This window comes from Entelurus aequoreus, linkage group LG16 (genome assembly GCF_033978785.1).
Source record: "Entelurus aequoreus isolate RoL-2023_Sb linkage group LG16, RoL_Eaeq_v1.1, whole genome shotgun sequence".
Lineage (NCBI taxonomy): Eukaryota > Metazoa > Chordata > Actinopteri > Syngnathiformes > Syngnathidae > Entelurus > Entelurus aequoreus.
The window spans coordinates 38097709-38121846 of record NC_084746.1 but is presented as its reverse complement, the minus strand read 5'-3'; the positions used below and the strand labels follow the sequence as shown (position 1 = coordinate 38121846).

At 34.8% G+C, this 24138-nt stretch overlaps 1 protein-coding gene across 2 annotated transcripts in view; it reads left to right on the top strand.

Annotated features, from left to right (window-relative positions):
* LOC133630938 (uncharacterized protein DDB_G0282077-like) overlaps positions 1 to 24138 on the top strand; it is a 78033-nt gene that overhangs the window by 12446 nt on the left and 41449 nt on the right. For both annotated transcript variants that reach the window (XM_062022816.1, XM_062022817.1), the window contains exons 2-15: positions 1798 to 1818; positions 2387 to 2404; positions 2642 to 2668; positions 4612 to 4629; positions 4867 to 4893; positions 6552 to 6578; positions 8225 to 8251; positions 9910 to 9936; positions 12844 to 12870; positions 15777 to 15803; positions 17447 to 17473; positions 19131 to 19157; positions 20787 to 20813; positions 22336 to 22362. In XM_062022816.1, coding sequence (XP_061878800.1) covers positions 1798 to 1818; positions 2387 to 2404; positions 2642 to 2668; positions 4612 to 4629; positions 4867 to 4893; positions 6552 to 6578; positions 8225 to 8251; positions 9910 to 9936; positions 12844 to 12870; positions 15777 to 15803; positions 17447 to 17473; positions 19131 to 19157; positions 20787 to 20813; positions 22336 to 22362 — 354 coding nt within the window. The remainder of the gene's footprint in view (positions 1 to 1797; positions 1819 to 2386; positions 2405 to 2641; positions 2669 to 4611; positions 4630 to 4866; positions 4894 to 6551; positions 6579 to 8224; positions 8252 to 9909; positions 9937 to 12843; positions 12871 to 15776; positions 15804 to 17446; positions 17474 to 19130; positions 19158 to 20786; positions 20814 to 22335; positions 22363 to 24138) is intronic.

The window sequence follows — 24138 nt, the reverse complement described above, 5'->3', positions numbered from 1 at the left end:
GAAACAGTCTCCATGCCTATGTGCTTGATTTTATACACCTGTGGCCGGGCCAAGTGATTAGGACATCTGATTATCATCATTTGGATGGGTGGCCAAATGCTTTTGGCAATATAGTGTATGTCCTGTCCAAAGCAACGCGAATATGTGTTTCTCGGTCTTTACTAAAGTACATTTATTTGTTCTAATTAGAAAATTGAAAAACAAAAAGGCAAAAAAGCTAAGAATTCCCTCCACTTTACACAAGGTAACCTTGAGGACCAGTTCAATTCAAACAACAAATTCAAACAAGATGAATAAGTAGGGAGTCTCTTCATTAGTTTGGGTGTCATAGGCCTGAAAATCCACATCTTGATTTTATTGAAGGTGTTTATTTATGTACTTGGATGGATAGAACTGTGTCATTTCACTTTAAAAGTACAACAAAATTCAATCGTCATTACAAACCTGTCCGAGAAGGGACACAGTAATAGCGGCGCTCCGAAAAAATGTATGAAAAATGGTAAACATAGAGGGAGGACAATCATTGGTACTGTAATTTAAATTTGTTGCATTCTGTGGCTTTCTGTGATTTTTATTTACCATGTATTTTACTCATTATTCTGTACAGCACTTTGGGCCACAGAGGTTGCTTTAAAGTGCTCTATGAATAAAGTTGGATTGGATTGGAATAAGGTTTCACAAAAAAAAAAGCAAATGTCAAGTAAATGTGATAGAAATCATTTATAACTAAGGTATAAGGGGTGTTTAACCCCAAGAAAACCTCTACAAGGGGTGTTTAACCCCAAGAAAACCTCTACAAAGGGTGTATAACCCCGAGAAAACCTTTACAAAGAGTGTATAACACCAAGAAAACCTCTACAAAGGGTGTTTAACCCTGACAAAATGTCAAAACTCAGGACTTGTTCAAGGGATGTCACTTAACTTTATAATCACACAATTATTTTTGTGATATTTCATTCAAATGAAAATTATTTCACATTACAGAGTTTAGTAGTTTGTTGGTCTGGACTGGACTTGGATGTTGCGGCGAACACTGAAGTGCCGAGTAACGGCCGGTCTTCCTGTCTGACCAGCGGGTTGGAGGCAGACGTCTCTCTATTGTCTGGGTGATCAGCCACCATTCGCGATCCGGTCCAGTGGGCATCCCACTTCTGACAACAAGTTTGTATTGGACATTTTCTATCCAAGTAGTCAAACAAAATTGTCTTTCTTAGATTTATTTGAAAAGCTCGAGCATTTCAAAAGGCACAGGTCACTTTCATAGCAAAGTATCTACAGAGTGTGCAATAGAAGAGACATGCGTTTTTCTTTATACACAGAATACAAGGTGGGGAGAAGGGAGTAGGCTCAGTTTGGGGGGGGAGAGAGCATATGATGCAACTCAGTGGAGACAATGGTGCACTGTTAACTGGAATGAAGAAGCGAACACCTTCCACTGAGAAAACAAGAAGGTAGAAGAGATACTTTCACAGTGAGTCATGCGGATAAGATCATTCTCTGGTCAGAATGTGCTTTTCACAGAAATACCGCAGTTTGTATTGGCATGGTGCAAGGATACATAAATGTTTTCCATCACTTTATGAATTACTGATGTAATTACCAGCTGAATTCAGCCAACAATCTGTAACTTTACTTGGATGTATTATTGCATTTCACCACACAGTTTGATAAAGCGTCCATGTCCGTCTTTTTGTTATATAAACAAAACATTGGAATTTTTACATACTTTATTTAAGAAACAATAACATGAAGTAATAGCAATACAATAACATTTTGTCATTTTTGTGACTCTTTCAGGCCAGATGACAGATCAAGCAGGTAATCTCCAAAACATCTACTTCACACTTACTATACCTTTTGTAACAAGAGTTTACAACAGAGGATCACATGTGAAGTAACCAACTGCATTCACTTAATCTTTGGCCAATTTGCTTTAAAATGTCTAAACCCAGTGACTTTACTTGGATGTATTATTGCATGTTACCACACAGTTTGATGAAGCATGTATGTCAGTCTTTTTCTTGAATGAACACATCAATTTCATACCTTATAAACCTTTGTAAGAAGAATTTACAACTGAGGATCAAATGTTTCCGAGTAACCAACTAATTCCACCAAACAATTTTCAGCCAATATGTTTTAAAATGTCTAAAACTAGTGACTTTACTTGGATATATTGTTGCATAAACCCAGTGGCTTTACTTGGATATATTGTTGCATAAACCCAGTGGCTTTACTTGGATGTATTATTGCATGTTACCACACAGTTTGATGAAGCATGTATGTCATACGGTTTTTGAATGAACAAAATCAACTTTAATATTGTAGTTACATGATGTATTTAATTAACAATAACAGTTTTCTCTTCTTTTTCTAAATCTTTCAGACACGTTCGCCACAACAGGTAATCTCCAAACCCTCTACTTAACACTTTAACCTGCTGCATCTTTGGCCAGTATGCTTTAAAAGGGTCCTATTATGCAAAACCAACTTTTCTTACCTTTTTGCACATTATTGCATTTCACCACAGAGTTTGCTGAAGCATCCATGTCAAACATTTTCTTGAATGAACAAACAAAACTTTAATGTGTTTACATCATTTATTTAAGAAACACTAACATTGATTTCTCTCCCCTTGCAGAGTCTCAAAGTACCAGGAACTCACAAGGTGAGAGAGAGAGAGACTTTTATTAGTAGATTGCACAGTACAGTACGTATTCCGTACAATTGACCACCAAATGGTAACACCCGAATAAGTTTTTCAACGTGTTTAAGTAGGGGTCCACGTTAATCAATTCATGGTAAATGTCCAACACATCAAGTTCATACTTTATGAACCTTTGTAAGAAGAGTTTACAATGGAGGATCAAATGTTCCCGAGTAACCAACGAATTCCACCAAACAATTTTCAGCCAATATGTTTTAAAATGTTTAAAACTAGTAACTTTCCTTGGATATATTGTTGCATTTTACCACTCAGTTTGATGAGGCATGTACAGGTGAAACTAAAAAAAATCGAATATCGTGTAAAAGTTAATTTCAATATTTCAGCTTCAAACATGAAAATAATGTGATATAAATTCATTACATACAAAGTGAAATATTCCAAGCTTTTATTTGTTATAATTTTGATGATCATGATTGATACGTAATTGTATACCCAAACTTTTTTGAAATTTTCAATTCGAGGTTTTCAGGAGCTCTCTGCCCTAATCTTCAAAATTATATTAAAAGGTCTTGAAATATATTAAGTTGCATATTATGAGCCCAAGTCATTTATCAGTTTCACCCTGTAATTGCTTTTACACAATATTCTAATTGTTTTTAGTTTCCTCTGTGTGTCCTTTTTTTCTTGAATAAACTTCAACATTGTGTTTACATTATGTTTTTAAGAAATAAAAACATCGATTCCTCTTCTTTTTCTGAATCTTTGAGGCCCGATCGATTCAACAAGTAATCTCCAAACCCTCTACTTTACACATTTTAAACCTTTTGTAACAAAAGTTTACAACGGAGGATCAAATATTCTCAATGAACCCGCTGCATCTTTGGCCAGTATGCTTTAAAAGGGTTCTATTATGATAAACCATGTTGTCTTACCTTTTGGTACCTGTTTTTGTGTGTTTGGGATCCACAAAAGTCCTGAAAATTTGAAATCATGGTGGAGATATTTACAAAACGATCTCACCTTCTTCCAAACCTGCTCCAAACAAGCTGTTTGGAATTTGAGACTTTAGTGACCTACGTTGCCTTAGTTACGTCAGCAGATATCTCCATGTATGGGAGATCAGTGTTTCTTAACCGTAGGAACCCCTGGACTAAACTACCACTGATACATGTTATGCAGACCGTGAGGAACTGTTTTAAATATAGGGGGTAAAAATGTAATATGACCCCTTTAAAATGTCTAAACTTAGTGACTTTACATGGATATATAATTGCATTTCACCTCAAATGTTGCTGAATCATTTATGTCAGTTCTTCTACTTGAACAAAACAAAAGAAAGTATTGTGTTTACAATAGAGGATCAGAGCCCATCAGGTAAGCTCCAAAACCTTTATTTCACATCTTCCATATCTTTGTCTCAAGAGTTTTCAACAGAGGATCAAATGTTCTCAATGATCTGAATCCACCTAACAATCTTTAGCTAATTTGCTTTAAAATGTCTAAACCCAGTAGCTTTACTTGGATGTATTATTGCATGTTACCACACAGTTTGATGAAGCATGTATGTCAGTCTTTTTCTTGAATGAACACATCAATTTCATACCTTATAAACCTTTGTAAGAAGAATTTACAACTGAGGATCAAATGTTTCCGAGTAACCAACTAATTCCACCAAACAATTTTCAGCCAATATGTTTTAAAATGTCTAAAACTAGTGACTTTACTTGGATATATTGTTGCATAAACCCAGTGGCTTTACTTGGATATATTGTTGCATAAACCCAGTGGCTTTACTTGGATGTATTATTGCATGTTACCACACAGTTTGATGAAGCATGTATGTCATACGGTTTTTGAATGAACAAAATCAACTTTAATATTGTAGTTACATGATGTATTTAATTAACAATAACAGTTTTCTCTTCTTTTTCTAAATCTTTCAGACACGTTCGCCACAACAGGTAATCTCCAAACCCTCTACTTAACACTTTAACCTGCTGCATCTTTGGCCAGTATGCTTTAAAAGGGTCCTATTATGCAAAACCAACTTTTCTTACCTTTTTGCACATTATTGCATTTCACCACAGAGTTTGCTGAAGCATCCATGTCAAACATTTTCTTGAATGAACAAACAAAACTTTAATGTGTTTACATCATTTATTTAAGAAACACTAACATTGATTTCTCTCCCCTTGCAGAGTCTCAAAGTACCAGGAACTCACAAGGTGAGAGAGAGAGAGACTTTTATTAGTAGATTGCACAGTACAGTACGTATTCCGTACAATTGACCACCAAATGGTAACACCCGAATAAGTTTTTCAACGTGTTTAAGTAGGGGTCCACGTTAATCAATTCATGGTAAATGTCCAACACATCAAGTTCATACTTTATGAACCTTTGTAAGAAGAGTTTACAATGGAGGATCAAATGTTCCCGAGTAACCAACGAATTCCACCAAACAATTTTCAGCCAATATGTTTTAAAATGTTTAAAACTAGTAACTTTCCTTGGATATATTGTTGCATTTTACCACTCAGTTTGATGAGGCATGTACAGGTGAAACTAAAAAAAATCGAATATCGTGTAAAAGTTAATTTCAATATTTCAGCTTCAAACATGAAAATAATGTGATATAAATTCATTACATACAAAGTGAAATATTCCAAGCTTTTATTTGTTATAATTTTGATGATCATGATTGATACGTAATTGTATACCCAAACTTTTTTGAAATTTTCAATTCGAGGTTTTCAGGAGCTCTCTGCCCTAATCTTCAAAATTATATTAAAAGGTCTTGAAATATATTAAGTTGCATATTATGAGCCCAAGTCATTTATCAGTTTCACCCTGTAATTGCTTTTACACAATATTCTAATTGTTTTTAGTTTCCTCTGTGTGTCCTTTTTTTCTTGAATAAACTTCAACATTGTGTTTACATTATGTTTTTAAGAAATAAAAACATCGATTCCTCTTCTTTTTCTGAATCTTTGAGGCCCGATCGATTCAACAAGTAATCTCCAAACCCTCTACTTTACACATTTTAAACCTTTTGTAACAAAAGTTTACAACGGAGGATCAAATATTCTCAATGAACCCGCTGCATCTTTGGCCAGTATGCTTTAAAAGGGTTCTATTATGATAAACCATGTTGTCTTACCTTTTGGTACCTGTTTTTGTGTGTTTGGGATCCACAAAAGTCCTGAAAATTTGAAATCATGGTGGAGATATTTACAAAACGATCTCACCTTCTTCCAAACCTGCTCCAAACAAGCTGTTTGGAATTTGAGACTTTAGTGACCTATGTTGCCTTAGTTACGTCAGCAGATATCTCCATGTATGGGAGATCAGTGTTTCTTAACCGTAGGAACCCCTGGACTAAACTACCACTGATACATGTTATGCAGACCGTGAGGAACTGTTTTAAATATAGGGGGTAAAAATGTAATATGACCCCTTTAAAATGTCTAAACTTAGTGACTTTACATGGATATATAATTGCATTTCACCTCAAATGTTGCTGAATCATTTATGTCAGTTCTTCTACTTGAACAAAACAAAAGAAAGTATTGTGTTTACAATAGAGGATCAGAGCCCATCAGGTAAGCTCCAAAACCTTTATTTCACATCTTCCATATCTTTGTCTCAAGAGTTTTCAACAGAGGATCAAATGTTCTCAATGATCTGAATCCACCTAACAATCTTTAGCTAATTTGCTTTAAAATGTCTAAACCCAGTAGCTTTACTTGGATGTATTATTGCATGTTACCACACAGTTTGATGAAGCATGTATGTCAGTCTTTTTCTTGAATGAACAAAATAAACTTTAATGTGTTTACATCATTTATTTAAGAAACACTAACATTGATTTCTCTCCCCCTTGCAGATGGGTCTGGTAGCGGCAGCTCACAAGGTAATCTCCAACACATCAATTTCATACCTTATAAACAGTGTTGGGTTAGTTACTGAAGACCAGTAACTAGTTACAGTTACTAGTTACTTTATTTCAAAAGTAACTCAGTTACTAACTCAGTTACTTACACCAAAAAGTAATGCGTTACTGTGAAAAGTAACTATTTAGTTACTTCTTTTTTTCTTCTTCTTTTTTTAAAGCTCCCATTAATGCCCTTTTAGCCTTCATTTCAGTACTGTTATCGCACTGGAGAATAATACAATCTGTTGATCATCTTGGCATGCATTTGCATCACTGAACTCTGCTAAGCAATGTGGTCTACATACAACACACAAAGACAAAGATATGTTTCAAAGGGCCAACTTATTTCAGGCCAGAACAAATTGACAAAACTATTTTAAATAGCTGCAACATAACATACATAAGTAACAAACAGCATAATAACAACACAGCTGTAAACCAAATAAGTACTTTAACTTTATTTTTACATACCAAAGCCTAACCAGGCATTTTTTCTCTCAAGGAATTCTGAAATAAAATCATGTCTGAAGCCCAGAACACTCTACACATTTCCCCAGTTTTAGTTTAGAGATAAGGAAATATTGGCCTGGCCCACTAGGATCCCTCTTTATGTTTGTAAACTTTATATTCTATACATTTAGAGTGATGTGATAATCAAACACTCTAGAAGTCTAGAATGAAAGAGTATATAAGAGAATTGACAGAGTGTGTGTACTATAATTCATAATAACATTGATTTTGTTTCAATATTATGTTTTTGAGCAATGACAGTTTGAAAAAAAAAACCAGCTTTGTTTTATTAGTCAACATTGCAACTTTTTCTAAATTACATTTCACCTTTAAGCTTTTTTATTTCACTTTTGTTATGTTTTTGTTTATTTTAATAGTATTTTTAGAATGTTCTGTGGGCCTTTAAAACATTAGCTGTGGGCTGCAAATGGCCTCCAGGGCACACGTTTGACACCCCTGCTATAGATAATAAAAAATTAAATCTGATAAATCTATGGATAAAAAGCTGAGCCTGGCGACGCATGCGTGTTAACAACTCTCTCGCTCTCTCTGTCTCCGCCCCTCCCTCACGAATGCTGCTGCGCGCACCTCTCCCCTCCCTCCCCTTCCCACACTCAGACACACACAGAGCGCGGCTCCTCCGTGTGACACAAGAGATTCAGAAGAACGAAACCGTAGCGCTGCCACAAAACACACTCAGATCTTCTGTTTCTAGCCGATACTACATAAAAAGTAACGTAAAATAACGCAGTAACGCATCATGTAGTAACGGTAACTGAGTTACTGAATATAAAAAATAATGCGTTAGATTACTAGTTACCGCCGAAACTAACGGCATTACAGTAACACGTTACTTTGTAACGCGTTAGTGCCAACACTGCTTATAAACCTTTGTAAGAAGAGTTTACAACGGAGGATCAAATATTCCAGAGTAACCAACTAATTACACCAAACAATTTTCAGCCAATATGTTTTAAAATGTCTAAAATTAGTGACTTTATTGATATATTGTTGCATTTTACCACTCAGTTTGATGAGGCATGAACAAACACAACTTTAATGTGTTTACATCATTTATTTAAGAAACACTAACATTGATTTCTCTCCCCTTGCAGAGTCTCCAAGTACCGGCAACTCACAAGGTGAGAGAGAGAGAGACTTTTATTAGTAGATTGCACAGTACAGTACGTATTCCGTACAATTGACCACCAAATGGTAACACCCGAATAAGTTTTTCAACGTGTTTAAGTAGGGGTCCACGTTAATCAATTCATGGTAAATGTCCAACACATCAAGTTCATATTTTATGAACCTTTGTAAGAAGAGTTTACAATGGAGGATCAAATGTTCCCGAGTAACCAACGAATTCCACCAAACAATTTTCAGCCAATATGTTTTAAAATGTTTAAAACTAGTAACTTTCCTTGGATATATTTTTGCATTTTACCACTCAGTTTGATGAGGCATGTACAGGTGAAACTAAAAAAAATTGAATATCGTGTAAAAGTTCATTTCAATATTTCAGCTTCAAACATGAAAATAATGTGATATAAATTCATTACATACAAAGTGAAATATTCCAAGCTTTTATTTGTTATAATTTTGATGATCATTATTGATACGTAATTGTATACCCAAACTTTTTTGAAATTTTCAATTCGAGGTTTTCAGGAGCTCTCTGCCCTAATCTTCAAAATTATATTAAAAGGTCTTGAAATATATTAAGTTGCATATTATGAGCCCAAGTCATTTATCAGTTTCAACTTGTAATTGCTTTTACACAATATTCTAATTGTTTTTAGTTTCCTCTGTGTGTCCTTTTTTTCTTAAATAAACTTCAACATTGTGTTTACATTATGTTTTTAAGAAATAAAAACATCGATTCCTCTTCTTTTTCTGAATCTTTGAGGCCCGATCGATTCAACAAGTAATCTCCAAACCCTCTACTTTACACATTTTAAACCTTTTGTAACAAAAGTTTACAACGGAGGATCAAATATTCTCAATGAACCCGCTGCATCTTTGGCCAGTATGCTTTAAAAGGGTTCTATTATGATAAACCATGTTGTCTTACCTTTTGGTACCTGTTTTTGTGTGTTTGGGATCCACAAAAGTCCTGAAAATTTGAAATCATGGTGGAGATATTTACAAAACGATCTCACCTTCTTCCAAACCTGCTCCAAACAAGCTGTTTGGAATTTGAGACTTTAGTGACCTACGTTGCCTTAGTTACGTCAGCAGATATCTCCATGTATGGGAGATCAGTGTTTCTTAACCGTAGGAACCCCTGGACTAAACTACCACTGATACATGTTATGCAGACCGTGAGGAACTGTTTTAAATATAGGGGGTAAAAATGTAATATGACCCCTTTAAAATGTCTAAACTTAGTGACTTTACATGGATATATAATTGCATTTCACCTCAAATGTTGCTGAATCATTTATGTCGGTTCTTCTACTTGAACAAAACAAAAGAAAGTATTGTGTTTACAATAGAGGATCAGAGCCCATCAGGTAAGCTCCAAAACCTTTATTTCACATCTTCCATGTCTTTGTCTCAAGAGTTTTCAACAGAGGATCAAATGTTCTCAATGATCTGAATCCACCTAACAATCTTTAGCTAATTTGCTTTAAAATGTCTAAACCCAGTAGCTTTACTTGGATGTATTATTGCATGTTACCACACAGTTTGATGAAGCATGTATGTCAGTCTTTTTCTTGAATGAACAAAATAAACTTTAATGTGTTTACATCATTTATTTAAGAAACACTAACATTGATTTCTCTCCCCCTTGCAGATGGGTCTGGTAGCGGCAGCTCACAAGGTAATCTCCAACACATCAATTTCATACCTTATAAACAGTGTTGGGTTAGTTACTGAAGACCAGTAACTAGTTACAGTTACTAGTTACTTTATTTCAAAAGTAACTCAGTTACTAACTCAGTTACTTACACCAAAAAGTAATGCGTTACTGTGAAAAGTAACTATTTAGTTACTTCTTTTTTTCTTCTTCTTTTTTTAAAGCTCCCATTAATGCCCTTTTAGCCTTCATTTCAGTACTGTTATCGCACTGGAGAATAATACAATCTGTTGATCATCTTGGCATGCATTTGCATCACTGAACTCTGCTATGCAATGTGGTCTACATACAACACACAAAGACAAAGATATGTTTCAAAGGGCCAACTTATTTCAGGCCAGAACAAATTGACAAAACTATTTTAAATAGCTGCAACATAACATACATAAGTAACAAACAGCATAATAACAACACAGCTGTAAACCAAAAAAGTACTTTAACTTTATTTTTACATACCAAAGCCTAACCAGGCATTTTTTCTCTCAAGGAATTCTGAAATAAAATCATGTCTGAAGCCCAGAACACTCTACACATTTCCCCAGTTTTAGTTTAGAGATAAGGAAATATTGGCCTGGCCCACTAGGATCCCTCTTTATGTTTGTAAACTTTATATTCTATACATTTAGAGTGATGTGATAATCAAACACTCTAGAAGTCTAGAATGAAAGAGTATATAAGAGAATTGACAGAGTGTGTGTACTATAATTCATAATAACATTGATTTTGTTTCAATATTATGTTTTTGAGCAATGACAGTTTGAAAAAAAAAAACAGCTTTGTTTTATTAGTCAACATTGCAACTTTTTCTAAATTACATTTCACCTTTAAGCTTTTTTATTTCACTTTTGTTATGTTTTTGTTTATTTTAATAGTATTTTTAGAATGTTCTGTGGGCCTTTAAAACATTAGCTGTGGGCTGCAAATGGCCTCCAGGGCACACGTTTGACACCCCTGCTATAGATAATAAAAAATTAAATCTGATAAATCTATGGATAAAAAGCTGAGCCTGGCGACGCATGCGTGTTAACAACTCTCTCGCTCTCTCTGTCTCCGCCCCTCCCTCACGAATGCTGCTGCGCGCACCCCTCCCCTCCCTCCCCTTCCCACACTCAGACACACACAGAGCGCGGCTCCTCCGTGTGACACAAGAGATTCAGAAGAACGAAACCGTAGCGCTGCCACAAAACACACTCAGATCTTCTGTTTCTAGCCGATACTACATAAAAAGTAACGTAAAATAACGCAGTAACGCATCATGTAGTAACGGTAACTGAGTTACTGAATATAAAAAATAATGCGTTAGATTACTAGTTACCGCCGAAACTAACGGCATTACAGTAACACGTTACTTTGTAACGCGTTAGTGCCAACACTGCTTATAAACCTTTGTAAGAAGAGTTTACAACGGAGGATCAAATGTTCCAGAGTAACCATCTAATTACACCAAACAATTTTCAGCCAATATGTTTTAAAATGTTTAAAACTAGTAACTTTCCTTGGATATATTGTTGCATTTTACCTCTCAGTTTGATGAGGCATGTACAGGTGAAACTAAAAAAAATTGAATATCGTGTAAAAGTTAATTTCAATATTTCAGCTTCAAACATGAAAATAATGTGATATAAATTCATTAGATACAAAGTGAAATATTCCAAGCTTTTATTTGTTATAATTTTGATGATCATGATTGATACGTAATTGTATACCCGAACTTTTTTGAAATTTTCAATTCGAGGTTTTCAGGAGCTCTCTGCCCTAATCTTCAAAATTATATTAAAAGGTCTTGAAATATATTAAGTTGCATATTATGAGCCCAAGTCATTTATCAGTTTCACCTTGTAATTGCTTTTACACAATATTCTAATTGTTTTTAGTTTCCTCTGTGTGTCCTTTTTTTCTTAAATAAACTTCAACATTGTGTTTACATTATGTTTTTAAGAAATAAAAACATCGATTCCCCTTCTTTTTCTGATTCTTTGAGGCCCGATCGATTCAACAAGTAATCTCCAAACCCTCTACTTTACACATTTTAAACCTTTTGTAACAAAAGTTTACAACGGAGGATCAAATATACTCAATGAACCCGCTGCATATTTGGCCAGTATGCTTTAAAAGGGTTCTATTATGATAAACCATGTTGTCTTACCTTTTGGTACCTGTTTTTGTGTGTTTGGGATCCACAAAAGTCCTGAAAATTTGAAATCATGGTGGAGATATTTACAAAACAATCTCACCTTCTTCCAAACCTGCTCCAAACAAGCTGTTTGGAATTTGAGACTTTAGTGACCTATGTTGCCTTAGTTACGTCAGCAGATATCTCCATGTATGGGAGATCAGTGTTTCTTAACCGTAGGAACCCCTGGACTAAACTACCACTGATACATGTTATGCAGACCGTGAGGAACTGTTTTAAATATAGGGGGTAAAAATGTAATATGACCCCTTTAAAATGTCTAAACTTAGTGACTTTACATGGATATATAATTGCATTTCACCTCAAATGTTGCTGAATCATTTATGTCAGTTCTTCTACTTGAACAAAACAAAAGAAAGTATTGTGTTTACAATAGAGGATCAGAGCCCATCAGGTAAGCTCCAAAACCTTTATTTCACATCTTCCATGTCTTTGTCTCAAGAGTTTTCAACAGAGGATCAAATGTTCTCAATTATCTGAATCCACCTAACAATCTTTAGCTAATTTGCTTTAAAATGTCTAAACCCAGTAGCTTTACTTGGATGTATTATTGCATGTTACCACACAGTTTGATGAAGCATGTATGTCAGTCTTTTTCTTGAATGAACAAAATAAACTTTAATGTGTTTACATCATTTATTTAAGAAACACTAACATTGATTTCTCTCCCCTTGCAGATTCGTCTGGTAGCGGCAGCTCACAAGGTAATCTCCAACACATCAATTTCATACCTTATAAACAGTGTTGGGTTAGTTACTGAAGACCAGTAACTAGTTACAGTTACTAGTTACTTTATTTCAAAAGTAACTCAGTTACTAACTCAGTTAATTACACCAAAAAGTAATGCGTTACTGTGAAAAGTAACTATCTAGTTACTTCTTTTTTTCTTCTTCTTTTTTTAAAGCTCCCATTAATGCCCTTTTAGCCTTCATTTCAGTACTGTTATCGCACTGGAGAATAATACAATCTGTTGATCAACTTGACATGCATTTGCATCACTGAACTCTGCTAAGCAATGTGGTCTACATACAACACACAAAGACAAAGATATGTTTCAAAGGGCCAACTTATTTCAGGCCAGAACAAATTGACAAAACTATTTTAAATAGCTGCAACATAACATACATAAGTAACAAACAGCATAATAACAACACAGCTGTAAACCAAATAAGTACTTTAACTTTATTTTTACATACCAAAGCCTAACCAGGCATTTTTTCTCTCAAGGAATTCTGAAATAAAATCATGTCTGAAGCCCAGAACACTCTACACATTTCCCCAGTTTTAGTTTAGAGATAAGGAAATATTGGCCTGGCCCACTAGGATCCCTCTTTATGTTTGTAAACTTTATATTCTATACATTTAGAGTGATGTGATAATCAAACACTCTAGAAGTCTAGAATGAAAGAGTATATAAGAGAATTGACAGAGTGTGTGTACTATAATTCATAATAACATTGATTTTGTTTCAATATTATGTTTTTGAGCAATGACAGTTTGAAAAAAAAACCAGCTTTGTTTTATTAGTCAACATTGCAACTTTTTCTAAATTACATTTCACCTTTAAGCTTTTTTATTTCACTTTTGTTATGTTTTTGTTTATTTTAATAGTATTTTTAGAATGTTCTGTGGGCCTTTAAAACATTAGCTGTGGGCTGCAAATGGCCTCCAGGGCACACGTTTGACACCCCTGCTATAGATAATAAAAAATTTAATCTGATAAATCTATGGATAAAAAGCTGAGCCTGGCGACGCATGCGTGTTAACAACTCTCTCGCTCTCTCTGTCTCCGCCCCTCCCTCACGAATGCTGCTGCGCGCACCTCTCCCCTCCCTCCCCTTCCCACACTCAGACACACACAGAGCGCGGCTCCTCCGTGTGACACAAGAGATTCAGAAGAACGAAACTGTAGCGCTGCCACAAAACACACTCAGATCTTCTGTTTCTAGCCGATACTACATAAAAAGTAACGTAAAATAACGCAGTAACGCATCATGTAGTAACGGTAACTGAGTTACTGAATATACAAAATAACGCGTTAGATTACTAGTTACCGCCGAAACTGACGGCGTTACAGTAACACGTTACTTTGTAACGCGTTAGTGCCAACACTGCTTATAAACCTTTGTAAGAAGAGTTTACAACGGAGGATCAAATGTTCCCGAGTAACCAACGAATTCCACCAAACAATTTTCAGCCAATATGTTTTAAAATGTTTAAAACTAGTAACTTTCCTTGGATATATTGTTGCATTTTACCACTCAGTTTGATGAGGCATGTACAGGTGAAACTAAAAAAAATCGAATATCGTGTAAAAGTTAATTTCAATATTTCAGCTTCAAACATGAAAATAATGTGATATAAATTCATTACATACAAAGTGAAATATTCCAAGCTTTTATTTGTTATAATTTTGATGATCATGATTGATACGTAATTGTATACCCGAACTTTTTTGAAATTTTCAATTCGAGGTTTTCCGGAGCTCTCTGCCCTAATCTTCAAAATTATATTAAAAGGTCTTGAAATATATTAAGTTGCATATTATGAGCCCAAGTCATTTATCAGTTTCACCTTGTAATTGCTTTTACACAATATTCTAATTGTTTTTAGTTTCCTCTGTGTGTCCTTTTTTTCTTAAATAAACTTCAACATTGTGTTTACATTATGTTTTTAAGAAATAAAAACATTGATTCCTCTTCTTTTTCTGAATCTTTGAGGCCCGATCGATTCAACAAGTAATCTCCAAACCCTCTACTTTACACATTTTAAACCTTTTGTAACAAAAGTTTACAACGGAGGATCAAATATTCTCAATGAACCCGCTGCATCTTTGGCCAGTATGCTTTAAAAGGGTTCTATTATGATAAACCATGTTGTCTTACCTTTTGGTACCTGTTTTTGTGTGTTTGGGATCCACAAAAGTCCTGAAAATTTGAAATCATGGTGGAGATATTTACAAAACAATCTCACCTTCTTCCAAACCTGCTCCAAACAAGCTGTTTGGAATTTGAGACTTTAGTGACCTATGTTGCCTTAGTTACGTCAGCAGATATCTCCATGTATGGGAGATCAGTGTTTCTTAACCGTAGGAACCCCTGGACTAAACTACCACTGATACATGTTATGCAGACCGTGAGGAACTGTTTTAAATATAGGGGGTAAAAATGTAATATGACCCCTTTAAAATGTCTAAACTTAGTGACTTTACATGGATATATAATTGCATTTCACCTCAAATGTTGCTGAATCATTTATGTCAGTTCTTCTACTTGAACAAAACAAAAGAAAGTATTGTGTTTACAATAGAGGATCAGAGCCCATCAGGTAAGCTCCAAAACCTTTATTTCACATCTTCCATGTCTTTGTCTCAAGAGTTTTCAACAGAGGATCAAATGTTCTCAATTATCTGAATCCACCTAACAATCTTTAGCTAATTTGCTTTAAAATGTCTAAACCCAGTAGCTTTACTTGGATGTATTATTGCATGTTACCACACAGTTTGATGAAGCATGTATGTCAGTCTTTTTCTTGAATGAACAAAATAAACTTTAATGTGTTTACATCATTTATTTAAGAAACACTAACATTGATTTCTCTCCCCTTGCAGATATGTCTGGTAGCAACAGCTCACAAGGTAATCTCCAACACATCAATTTCATACCTTATAAACAGTGTTGGGTTAGTTACTGAAGACCAGTAACTAGTTACAGTTACTAGTTACTTTATTTCAAAAAGTAACTCAGTTACTAACTCAGTTACTTAGACCAAAAAGTAATGCGTTGCTGTGAAAAGTAACTATTTAGTTACTTCTTTTTTTCTTATTTTTTTAAAGCTCCCATTAATGCCCTTTTAGCCTTCATTTCAGTACTGTTATCGCACTGGAGAATAATACAATCTGTTGATCATCTTGGCATGCATTTGCATCACTGAACTCTGCTAAGCAATGTGGTCTACATACAACACACAAAGACAAAGATATGTTTCAAAGGGCCAACTTATTTCAGGCCAGAACAAATTGACAAAACTATTTTAAATAGCTGCAACATAACATACATAAGTAACAAACAGCATAATAACAACACAGCTGTAAACCAAATAAGTACTTTAACTTTATTTTTACATACCAAAGCCTAACCAGGCATTTTTTCTCTCAAGGAATTCTGAAATAAAATCATGTCTGAAGCCCAGAACACTCTACACATTTCCCCAGTTTTAGTTTAGAGATAAGGAAATATTGGCCTGGCCCACTAGGATCCCTCTTTATGTTTGTAAACGTTATATTCTCTACATTTAGAGTGATGTGATAATCAAACACTCTAGAAGTCTAGAATGAAAGAGTATATAAGAGAATTGACAGAGTGTGTGTACTATAATTCATAATAACATTGATTTTGTTTCAATATTATGTTTTTGAGCAATGACAGTTTGAAAAAAAAAACAGCTTTGTTTTATTAGTCAACATTGCAACTTTTTCTAAATTACATTTCACCTTTAAGCTTTTTTATTTCACTTTTGTTATGTTTTTGTTTATTTTAATAGTATTTTTAGAATGTTCTGTGGGCCTTTAAAACATTAGCTGTGGGCTGCAAATGGCCTCCAGGGCACACGTTTGACACCCCTGCTATAGATAATAAAAAATTTAATCTGATAAATCTATGGATAAAAAGCTGAGCCTGGCGACGCATGCGTGTTAACAACTCTCTCGCTCTCTCTGTCTCCGCCCCTCCCTCACGAATGCTGCTGCGCGCACCCCTCCCCTCCCTCCCCTTCCCACACTCAGACACACACAGAGCGCGGCTCCTCCGTGTGACACAAGAGATTCAGAAGAACGAAACCGTAGCGCTGCCACAAAACACACTCAGATCTTCTGTTTCTAGCCGATACTACATAAAAAGTAACGTAAAATAACGCAGTAACGCATCATGTAGTAACGGTAACTGAGTTACTGAATATACAAAATAACGCGTTAGATTACTAGTTACCGCCGAAACTGACGGCGTTACAGTAACACGTTACTTTGTAACGCGTTAGTGCCAACACTGCTTATAAACCTTTGTAAGAAGAGTTTACAACGGAGGATCAAATGTTCCCGAGTAACCAACTAATTACACCAAACAATTTTCAGCCAATATGTTTTAAAATGTCTAAAATTAGTGACTTTATTGATATATTGTTGCATTTTACCACTCAGTTTGATGAGGCATGAACAAACACAACTTTAATGTGTTTACATCATTTATTTAAGAAACACTAACATTGATTTCTCTCCCCTTGCAGAGTCTCCAAGTACCGGCAACTCACAAGGTGAGAGAGAGAGAGACTTTTATTAGTAGATTGCACAGTACGGTACGTATTCCGTACAATCGACCACCAAATGGTAACACCCGAATAAGTTTTTCAACGTGTTTAAGTAGGGGTCCACGTTAATCAATTCATGGTAAATGTCCAACACATCAAGTTCATACTTTATGAACCTTTGTAAGAAGAGTTTACAATGGAGGATCAAATGTTCCCGAGTAACCAACGAATTCCACCAAACAATTTTCAGCCAATATGTTTTAAAATGTTTAAAACTAGTAACTTTCCTTGGATATATTGTTGCATTTTACCACTCAGTTTGATGAGGCATGTACAGGTGAAACTAAAAAAATCGAATATCGTGTAAAAGTTAATTTCAATATTTCAGCTTCAAACATGAAAATAATGTGATATAAATTCATTACATACAAAGTGAAATATTCCAAGCTTTTATTTGTTATAATTTTGATGATCATGATTGATACGTAATTGTATACCCAAACTTTTTTGAAATTTTCAATTCGAGGTTTTCAGGAGCTCTCTGCCCTAATCTTCAAAATTATATTAAAAGGTCTTGAAATATATTAAGTTGCATATTATGAGCCCAAGTCATTTATCAGTTTCACCTTGTAATTGCTTTTACACAATATTCTAATTGTTTTTAGTTTCCTCTGTGTGTCCTTTTTTTCTTAAATAAACTTCAACATTGTGTTTACATTATGTTTTTAAGAAATAAAAACATCGATTCCTCTTCTTTTTCTGAATCTTTGAGGCCCGATCGATTCAACAAGTAATCTCCAAACCCTCTACTTTACACATTTTAAACCTTTTGTAACAAAAGTTTACAACGGAGGATCAAATATTCTCAATGAACCCGCTGCATCTTTGGCCAGTATGCTTTAAAAGGGTCCTATTATGATAAACCATGTTGTCTTACCTTTTGGTACCTGTTTTTGTGTGTTTGGGATCCACAAAAGTCCTGAAAATTTGAATTCATGGTGGAGATATTTACAAAACGATCTCACCTTCTTCCAAACCTGCTCCAAACAAGCTGTTTGGAATTTGAGACTTTAGTGACCTATGTTGCCTTAGTTACGTCAGCAGATATCTCCATGTATGGGAGATCAGTGTTTCTTAACCGTAGGAACCCCTGGACTAAACTACCACTGATACATGTTATGCAGACCGTGAGGAACTGTTTTAAATATAGGGGGTAAAAATGTAATATGACCCCTTTAAAATGTCTAAACTTAGTGACTTTACATGGATGTATAATTGCATTTCACCTCAAATGTTGCTGAATCATTTATGTCAGTTCTTCTACTTGAACAAAACAAAAGAAAGTATTGTGTTTACAATAGAGGATCAGAGCCCATCAGGTAAGCTCCAAAACCTTTATTTCACATATTCCATGTCTTTGTCTCAAGAGTTTTCAACAGAGGATCAAATGTTCTCAATTATCTGAATCCACCTAACAATCTTTAGCTAATTTGCTTTAAAATGTCTAAACCCAGTAGCTTTACTTGGATGTATTATTGCATGTTACCACACAGTTTGATGAAGCATGTATGTCAGTCTTTTTCTTGAATGAACAAAATAAACTTTAATGTGTTTACATCATTTATTTAAGAAACACTAACATTGATTTCTCTCCCCCTTGCAGATGTGTCTGGTAGCAACAGCTCACAAGGTAATCTCCAACACATCAATTTCATACCTTATAAACAGTGTTGGGTTAGTTACTGAAGACCAGTAACTAGTTACAGTTACTAGTTACTTTATTTCAAAAGAAACTCAGTTACTAACTCAGTTACTTACACCAAAAAGTAATGCGTTACTGTGAAAAGTAACTAGTTACTTCTTTTTTTCTTCTTCTTTTTTTAAAGCTCCCATTAATGCCCTTTTAGCCTTCATTTCAGTACTGTTATCGCACTGGAGAATAATACAATCTGTTGATCATCTTGGCATGCATTTGCATCACTGAACTCTGCTAAGCAATGTGGTCTACAAGACAAAGATATGTTTCAAAGGGCCAACTTATTTCAGGCCAGAACAAATTGACAAAACTATTTTAAATAGCTGCAACATAACATACATAAGTAACAAACAGCATAATAACAACACAGCTGTAAACCAAATAAGTACTTTAACTTTATTTTTACATACCAAAGCCTAACCAGGCATTTTTTCTCTCAAGGAATTCTGAAATAAAATCATGTCTGAAGCCCAGAACACTCTACACATTTCCCCAGTTTTAGTTTAGAGATAAGGAAATATTGGCCTGGCCCACTAGGATCCCTCTTTATGTTTGTAAACTTTATATTCTATACATTTAGAGTGATGTGATAATCAAACACTCTAGAAGTCTAGAATGAAAGAGTATATAAGAGAATTGACAGAGTGTGTGTACTATAATTCATAATAACATTGATTTTGTTTCAATATTATGTTTTTGAGCAATGACAGTTTGAAAAAAAAAACAGCTTTGTTTTATTAGTCAACATTGCAACTTTTTCTAAATTACATTTCACCTTTAAGCTTTTTTATTTCACTTTTGTTATGTTTTTGTTTATTTTAATAGTATTTTTAGAATGTTCTGTGTGCCTTTAAAACATTAGCTGTGGGCTGCAAATGGCCTCCAGGGCACACGTTTGACACCCCTGCTATAGATAATAAAAAATTTAATCTGATAAATCTATGGATAAAAAGCTGAGCCTGGCGACGCATGCGTGTTAACAACTCTCTCGCTCTCTCTGTCTCCGCCCCTCCCTCACGAATGCTGCTGCGCGCACCCCTCCCCTCCCTCCCCTTCCCACACTCAGACACACACAGAGCGCGGCTCCTCCGTGTGACACAAGAGATTCAGAAGAACGAAACTGTAGCGCTGCCACAAAACACACTCAGATCTTCTGTTTCTAGCCGATACTACATAAAAAGTAACGTAAAATAACGCAGTAACGCATCATGTAGTAACGGTAACTGAGTTACTGAATATAAAAAATAACGCGTTAGATTACTAGTTACCGCCGAAACTAACGGCGTTACAGTAACACGTTACTTTGTAACGCGTTAGTGCCAACACTGCTTATAAACCTTTGTAAGAAGAGTTTACAACGGAGGATCAAATGTTCCCGAGTAACCAACTAATTACACCAAACAATTTTCAGCCAATATGTTTTAAAATGTCTAAAATTTGTGACTTTATTGATATATTGTTGCATTTTACCACTCAGTTTGATGAGGCATGAACAAACACAACTTTAATGTGTTTACATCATTTATTTAAGAAACACTAACATTGATTTCTCTCCCCTTGCAGAGTCTCCAAGTACCGGCAACTCACAAGGTGAGAGAGAGAGAGACTTTTATTAGTAGATTGCACAGTACAGTACGTATTCCGTACAATTGACCACCAAATGGTAACGCCCGAATAAGTTTTTCAACGTGTTTAAGTAGGGGTCCACGTTAATCAATTCCTGGTAAATGTCCAACACATCAAGTTCATACTTTATGAACCTTTGTAAGAAGAGTTTACAATGGAGGATCAAATGTTCCCGAGTAACCAACGAATTCCACCAAACAATTTTCAGCCAATATGTTTTAAAATGTTTAAAACTAGTAACTTTCCTTGGATATATTTTTGCATTTTACCACTCAGTTTGATGAGGCATGTACAGGTGAAACTAAAAAAAATCGAATATCGTTTAAAAGTTAATTTCAATATTTCAGCTTCAAACATGAAAATAATGTGATATAAATTCATTACATACAAAGTGAAATATTCCAAGCTTTTATTTGTTATAATTTTGATGATCATGATTGATACGTAATTGTATACCCAAACTTTTTTGAAATTTTCAATTCGAGGTTTTCAGGAGCTCTCTGCCCTAATCTTCAAAATTATATTAAAAGGTCTTGAAATATATTAAGTTGCATATTATGAGCCCAAGTCATTTATCAGTTTCACCTTGTAATTGCTTTTACACAATATTCTAATTGTTTTTAGTTTCCTCTGTGTGTCCTTTTTTTCTTGAATAAACTTCAACATTGTGTTTACATTATGTTTTTAAGAAATAAAAACATTGATTCCTCTTCTTTTTCTGAATCTTTGAGGCCCGATCGATTCAACAAGTAATCTCCAAACCCTCTACTTTACACATTTTAAACCTTTTGTAACAAAAGTCCTGAAAATTTGAATTCATGGTGGATATATTTACAAAACAATCTCACCTTCTTCCAAACCTGCTCCAAACAAGCTGTTTGGAATTTGAGACTTTAGTGACCTATGTTGCCTTAGTTACGTCAGCAGATATCTCCATGTATGGGAGATCAGTGTTTCTTAACCGTAGGAACCCCTGGACTAAACTACCACTGATACATGTTATGCAGACCGTGAGGAACTGTTTTAAATATAGGGGGTAAAAATGTAATATGACCCCTTTAAAATGTCTAAACTTAGTGCCTTTACATGGATATATAATTGCATTTCACCTCAAATGTTGCTGAATCATTTATGTCAGTTCTTCTACTTGAACAAAACAAAAGAAAGTATTGTGTTTACAATAGAGGATCAGAGCCCATCAGGTAAGCTCCAAAACCTTTATTTCACATCGTCCATGTCTTTGTCTCAAGAGTTTTCAACAGAGGATCAAATGTTCTCAATTATCTGAATCCACCTAACAATCTTTAGCTAATTTGCTTTAAAATGTCTAAACCCAGTGACTTTACTTGGATGTATTATTGCATGTTACCACACAGTTTGATGAAGCATGTATGTCAGTCTTTTTCTTGAATGAACAAAATAAACTTTAATGTGTTTACATCATTTATTTAAGAAACACTAACATTGATTTATCTCCCCCTTGCAGATGTGTCTGGTAGCAACAGCTCACAAGGTAATCTCCAACACATCAATTTCATACCTTATAAACAGTGTTGGGTTAGTTACTGAAGACCAGTAACTAGTTACAGTTACTAGTTACTTTATTTCAAAAAGTAACTCAGTTACTAACTCAGTTACTTAGACCAAAAAGTAATGCGTTACTGTGAAAAGTAACTATTTAGTTACTTCTTTTTTTGTTCTTCTTTTTTTAAAGCTCCCATTAATGCCCTTTTAGCCTTCATTTCAGTACTGTTATCGCACTGGAGAATAATACAATCTGTTGATCATCTTGGCATGCATTTGCATCACTGAACTCTGCTAAGCAATGTGGTCTACAAGACAAAGATATGTTTCAAAGGGCCAACTTATTTCAGGCCAGAACAAATTGACAAAACTATTTTAAATAGCTGCAACATAACATACATAAGTAACAAACAGCATAATAACAACACAGCTGTAAACCAAATAAGTACTTTAACTTTATTTTTACATACCAAAGCCTAACCAGGCATTTTTTCTCTCAAGGAATTCTGAAATAAAATCATGTCTGAAGCCCAGAACACTCTACACATTTCCCCAGTTTTAGTTTAGAGATAAGGAAATATTGGCCTGGCCCACTAGGATCCCTCTTTATGTTTGTAAACTTTATATTCTATACATTTAGAGTGATGTGATAATCAAACATTCTAGAAGTCTAGAATGAAAGAGTATATAAGAGAATTGACAGAGTGTGTGTACTACAATTCATAATAACATTGATTTTTTTTCAATATTATGTTTTTGAGCAATGACAGTTTGAAAAAAAAAAACAGCTTTGTTTTATTAGTCAACATTGCAACTTTTTCTAAATTACATTTCACCTTTAAGCTTTTTTATTTCACTTTTGTTATGTTTTTGTTTATTTTAATAGTATTTTTAGAATGTTCTGTGGGCCTTTAAAACATTAGCTGTGGGCTGCAAATGGCCTCCAGGGCACACGTTTGACACCCCTGCTATAGATAATAAAAAATTAAATCTGATAAATCTATGGATAAAAAGCTGAGCCTGGCGACGCATGCGTGTTAACAACTCTCTCGCTCTCTCTGTCTCCGCCCCTCCCTCACGAATGCTGCTGCGCGCACCCCTCCCCTCCCCCCCTTCCCACACTCAGACACACACAGAGCGCGGCTCCTCCGTGTGACACAAGAGATTCAGAAGAACGAAACCGTAGCGCTGCCACAAAACACACTCAGATCTTCTGTTTCTAGCCAATACTACATAAAAAGTAACGTAAAATAACGCAGTAACGCATCATGTAGTAACGGTAACTGAGTTACTGAATATAAAAAATAACGCGTTAGATTACTAGTTACCGCCGAAACTAACGGCGTTACAGTAACGCGTTACTTTGTAACGCGTTAGTGCCAACACTGCTTATAAACCTTTGTAAGAAGAGTTTACAACGGAGGATCAAATGTTCCCGAGTAACCAACGAATTCCACCAAACAATTTTCAGCCAATATGTTTTAAAATGTTTAAAACTAGTAACTTTCCTTGGATATATTGTTGCATTTTACCACTCAGTTTGATGAGGCATGTACAGGTGAAACTAAAAAAAATCGAATATCGTGTAAAAGTTAATTTCAATATTTCAGCTTCAAACATGAAAATAATGTGATATAAATTAATTACATACAAAGTGAAATATTCCAAGCTTTTATTTGTTATAATTTTGATGATCATGATTGATACGTAATTGTATACCCGAACTTTTTTGAAATTTTCAATTCGAGGTTTTCCGGAGCTCTCT